Source organism: Panicum virgatum, chromosome 4N, assembly GCF_016808335.1.
Source record: "Panicum virgatum strain AP13 chromosome 4N, P.virgatum_v5, whole genome shotgun sequence".
NCBI classification, from domain to species: Eukaryota; Viridiplantae; Streptophyta; class Magnoliopsida; order Poales; family Poaceae; genus Panicum; species Panicum virgatum.
In genome coordinates, this window is record NC_053148.1 from 17,224,299 (window position 1) to 17,229,386 (window position 5,088).

At 50.1% G+C, this 5,088-nt stretch overlaps 1 protein-coding gene across 1 annotated transcript; it reads right to left on the reverse strand.

Moving 5' to 3' along the window:
- Window positions 1-616: 616 nt before the first annotated feature.
- LOC120671209 lies at window positions 617-3,516 on the reverse strand. The gene is made up of 3 exons (XM_039951491.1): window positions 2,268-3,516; window positions 997-1,089; window positions 617-866 (listed from the first exon to the last, which is right to left on the reverse strand). The coding sequence occupies exons 1-2, from the start codon at window positions 3,439-3,441 to the stop codon at window positions 998-1,000; spliced, it is 1,266 nt and encodes a 421-aa protein (XP_039807425.1). The 5' UTR covers window positions 3,442-3,516; the 3' UTR covers window positions 617-866; window position 997.
- Window positions 3,517-5,088: the final 1,572 nt, after the last annotated feature.

A 5,088-nucleotide genomic window follows, 5' to 3' on the forward strand; every position in this document is an offset into this window, starting at 1 on the left:
GGACGGGTCCGCCGGAAGATGCATATTGAGCGGTCACCCATAAAATTAGTTTTGCGATCTCGATCCAACAATATTCCTCATTTCCTCGTGTATGCTCTGTTTCGATCCCTCTACAAACCGAAAGCACTGCCAGTGTCGATGAGAACCGCATCAATCCATCTGCCCTGCTCCCCGGCAGCAATCCGTTCCATTATTCCAAGCCCGGAATCCACACGGGCACAGCGGCACAGCCCCTCCCTCTCTCCCTAACCAGCAACCACTTTGTTTTCTCGTTCGCAGCCATCAGTAGTAGTTCAGCACCTCCCAGTTCTACCGCCTTTATTCTACTGGCAACACCAAGCATCACCACCGTTGCCTGACACAACACTGCTACTCCACCGTACCGCCCACCACCGGATCAGATTGCCTCCTGCTACTCTAACCTGTCACTGCCATTCTTCTTCTCCGACACTGTTCACATAGTCGAGTGAACAGTTCCAACATTCCAATCGCTCAAAGTGAGCCGTTTCAGCTGCATACCAGAACCACGGCAGTTTCTGACGTACATTGAGGTGTGTGTTTATCTCCAAATTAAAGAGAGCAGAAAGAAGAAAACGACAGATAGTGGCGAGCAAAATGTTGCAATGAGTTCATCATCACGGAGCCTCAACTCCTACGTACATATGAAAGAAATCATGCGTAGAACAGAGCGAACTTGGAGCAATTTCTGCGCAAGGGCAATGTTGATCTAACTCCTAGAGCAATTTCTGTCTGAGACCAACACTGGAAAATGATCCAAACCACATTCTATGATCTAAGTACTCCCACCTTTGACGAAGTATTCAGCAGGGCATAAGTTTGTGCACCTTTCATGATGACAAGCAGACCTGCCCAAACAAGAGGAATGTCTTAATTGGACACAAAGGGGGACTTCTTACACATGCTGCTGAAAAATAATGCAGAATGATGCTCACAGAACAGAAATGCACCAACATAGGAAAAGTCAGGAGTAAAAACCTTATTCATGTCCCACGCCACTCGAGCTCGCCCCTGGAGTTGTCGATGACGATCCGCTTTCTCCTTCAGCAGGAACAACAGCATCCACAATACCTTAATGGAAGAAGCAATCTTAGTCAGTTAGTGGTGACAATAGATATGAAACATATGTTACTGCCACGGTTGAGAAGAAAGCACTAAGAACATAATAATCACTAAGATAACTTTAAATTGTAATTAAAGACTAGCATAGACACTAGAGTGTAGGGCAGGGACTTCACAGGAATTCTGGAACTGTATGTTGTCTGTTTCATGATTATACATAGTAATGGAAAGTTCTATACAGGGAACAATTAGGCTGTTCAAACAATTGCTGGTTGCTTAGCTTCATATGAAGTATTAGCATCAGTCATGCATTACTTCTTTTATCATTGCCAATATCTCAACATGCAGAATCAGTTTGTTCATTGCCTCTAACCTATAGAAAATGATTAGGATTTCTAACTTCAAAATTCTCACAAGTTGTCAATTATTAACTACATTCATTGATAACACTAGGATCAGACAGAACCATCCCTCCCTAACTATTGCAAACAAGTTATAAGTTGCTAGTCCATCACTCCGAAATCGAGATATAAGGGACAGCGAATAAATCAGAACATTGAATCCATGGCCATGCCCATCGGTCGATGTAACCTCAACTATGAACTATGAAGTATGATCACAGCAGCTATAAATTGCTAACATCTATAAGCATATATGTATCATTTGTTATCATCTGACTGTCATTTATTTCTGGAAAGCTGAAACTCAAATGAAAATTGTGGAGACCTGTGCATAATGTGCCATTGAAAAAGTTTCAGCTTATGCACCATATACAAGTCTGAATGTTGGCAGATAATTCCATTTTCAGGCAATATAGATGAGAAACAAAACTCTATTTCCATATTATGCCTACAGCAGGAAGTACTCTGAAGTTGAAACCCAAGCAAGCATCACATGATTACATATCTATCTATTTTCAGACAGTATATATAGATTGTGCAACAATAACAGCATGACAGCAGATTTGCAGCACAAACAATTGAGTACGGAAAACTTCTAAAACAGGCATATGCAGGACTAGGAATTAGCTAGTACTCCAAGAACAAGCACCACATATGGTTGCAGATCGACGTTCAGATTTCAGACAGATCGATCAGGCAACTAGAAACAAGATACTCGAAAACAAATAATGCAGCACACAGCACACACAAGGAGAAAACATGAGGTTGCACAGTTATGTGTGTTACCGTTGGCAATCGAGGCTGGCAGGTCCCATGGGAGGACGCAGCGCCTGCAGCCCGGCGCCACGAGCTTGTGGGCATCCTTGACGATCCACACGACCCGATGCGCAGGCACGTCGACGGCGAAGAGGCTCCTCCCTAGAAAGAAGTAGACCACATTGGGGTGCCTGGGGTGCACGAGCACGATTTCAGGGATCAACGCCGGCAGCTGGGTCTCCCGGTAGCTGGCGTCGTTCCAGATCTCCTTGAAGCTCATCTCGTACGTGTGGTACCATCTAATGCTGTGGTCACCATCGCCGCCACCGCCGTCAGAGATGGGGATCCCCGTCCACATGGCCACCTTCTCCTCGACGGCCGCCGAGAAGCCGTCTACATCATGGTCACGGGCGATGTCCACGTACCGCAGCATGTTGTCGCTGACACAGATGCAGCGGATGGTGTGGATGAACGGCCGGGGCTCAACGAGATAGCGGCCCGGCGGGAGGTCGTGGAAGCGCAGGATGGGGTCGTCGATGATGTTGGGGTCGCAGCTGATGAGCCCCCACGAGAGGTCGAACCACCAGAGCTTCTTGTCGTGGTCGACCACGCCGGAGGGAGACCACTCCTGCACCCTGCCATCCGTGGTGGGCAAGGGGCTGGGCAGGTCCTTCTCGGTCCAATTCCACTGGTCGTCGCTCGAGAAGAGGCTGGCCTTGCCGAACCACCGCTCGTCGAGCGAGAAGATGCGGAGGAGCTTGGCGTGGTCGCTGCTCCTGGTGACCTGGAGCTCGGCGATCAGGTAGCCGCCAAAGAGCGCGGAGGTGAGGCCGACGCTCCTGATGGTGTAGGAGACGGGCATGGAGGGCCCGGTGCGCCGGGGTACGAGGTCGGGGGAGCCCGTGGTCGGCTGGCGCAATGGGTCCCCCGGCGAGACGAAGCTCCGCACCAGAACGAGGTCGTCGGTGACGGTGGGGACCTCGCCCAAGGAGAAGCAGACGAGGAGCACGCTGGGGCCGGTGGCGACGAGGTAGGGGAGCTTGCCGAGGCGGGGGCCGCGGTGGACGCTTGGGGACACGTCGAGCACGGTGACGCGCGGCGGCTCCCTGAGCGCGACGGAGATGGGGACGGGGCGCTCCGCCTCCGCCGTGGCGGGGACGAGGCCGAGGCAGCGGCGTAGGATCACCCACGGCGGCGCCGCCATCGGGGGGCTTGGGGGCTCGGGCAGCGAGCGAGGCAGAGCGCGCGCGGGTAGTGGAGAGGAGAGAGAACGAGGGGTGGTTGGTGATCTCTGATTTGGTGGCGGCCTCGCCTCGCCTGATTTGGGGATGGTTTAGGATTTAATAACGGAGATTGCGAGGGCAGAATGGTAAATGGAGCAGCACGTGATTGGGATTTGGATTTAGCTTCTCGAACAAGATTTTCCGTTCGTTCCAACTCAGAAGCGGTTACGTTGCCAGGCTGGCACCAAGCCTTGGCTGGCACGCTTATTCCCAGTCGTCCTGAGTCCTGACTGACCATGGCTGAGATTGAGAACCACCATCGATCACTTCCGCCGTAGCTTTCTCCTCGGTGAGCTGAGACTGGAAGTCAAAAGCTGCCCTCTCCTGCATCGTCTCCTGGGTCCTGGTTCGGCCCTGGGTGGTCCTTCGCCTTGTCGCTCGGCCCTGTGTGGCTTTCCTCGCCGCTTACAGGCCCAAGATCCACGTCCATTCCAAGCATCTCCTCGCTGCTTGGTTCGTCGCTGTAGCTTTCCTCTGACGACTGCTCCTCCTCGTTGATATCCTCTGACTGCTGCTCCTCCTCGTTGATTTCCTCTGTCTGCTGCTCCTCTTCATTGATTTCCTCTGACTGCTGCTCCTCGTCGACTTCCTCTGACTGCTGCTCCTCCACGTCGATTTCCTCCAGCTGCTTGCTGCTGCTCCTCCTCATTGATTTCCTCCAGCAGCTGCAACTCCTCGTTGATTTCCTCCAGCTGTCGCTCCTCCTCATCGATTTTCTCCAGCTGCTGCTCCTCCTCGTCTAGTTCTTCTTCCTCCAGCTCTTCGTCTTCGGTTGACTGCTCCTGCACCTGCGCGTGGGCGGCATCGACTTCCGCTAGCAGCTGTGGCACGCCGTGGTCTAAGAAGTCTTCCGTCAGGATGTCATCGATGTCCACTGCCATCTGCTCGTCCTCGTGGATTTCATCTTCCTGCATCTCTTCTACGTCGATTGCCAGCCCATCTTGGACATCCTCCTCCCGCTGCTCAGCTTCAGCGTTGTCCAAATCGCCAGGATCCATGGCAAGAGCTTCAGAGAACCAATTCTAGTCAGACAATGGTTACTGAATACTGAATATATAAGACCCGAGAATACCAAACTATAAACACAGTGATGGGTATAAATGCAATTGGGGGTCGCACTGTTACTCTGCTATGACAAGGACAGTTAACTCTTACTGTTGTGTACTTGATGGCTACACAATAAAATAATAGGACACAAGAAATAGTTACTAATTTACTTCCTGAGAAACTATCAACATGAACAATCCGGTTTCTTTCTATCAAATTAACACTGCTATTGATCAACATAAAATGGCGAAAGGTAAATCTGTAAAAGGTTGTTCCAGCATTCAGAGAAAAAGGATACATGAACTTATTCTAGAGAGCAATGCTAGTCAGACGTCACTTTATACTTAATTTCAGAACTGAGAGCAGAAAATAGTTAGGACAGAACCGAGAACACCAAAATGTTAGTAACATAGGAATCACAACAAATAAAGTCATGTGCAATTGGTCATTGTTCTCTTACTATGCGACAAGCTAAGAACAGTTGACATAGAAATCATAATGAATAAAGTTAAAATGCGATT

What these genes read in the sequence shown, in the direction of transcription:
- LOC120671209 (XM_039951491.1), bottom strand. Translation starts at nt 3,441, where the DNA reads ATGGCGGCGCCGCCGTGGGTGATCCTACGCCGCTGCCTCGGCCTCGTC. An exon ending in GCCAGCCTCGATTGCCAACG is followed by an intron (nt 1,090 to 2,267) that starts GTAACACACATA and finishes TCTTCCATTAAG; the next exon opens with GTATTGTGGATGCTGTTGTT.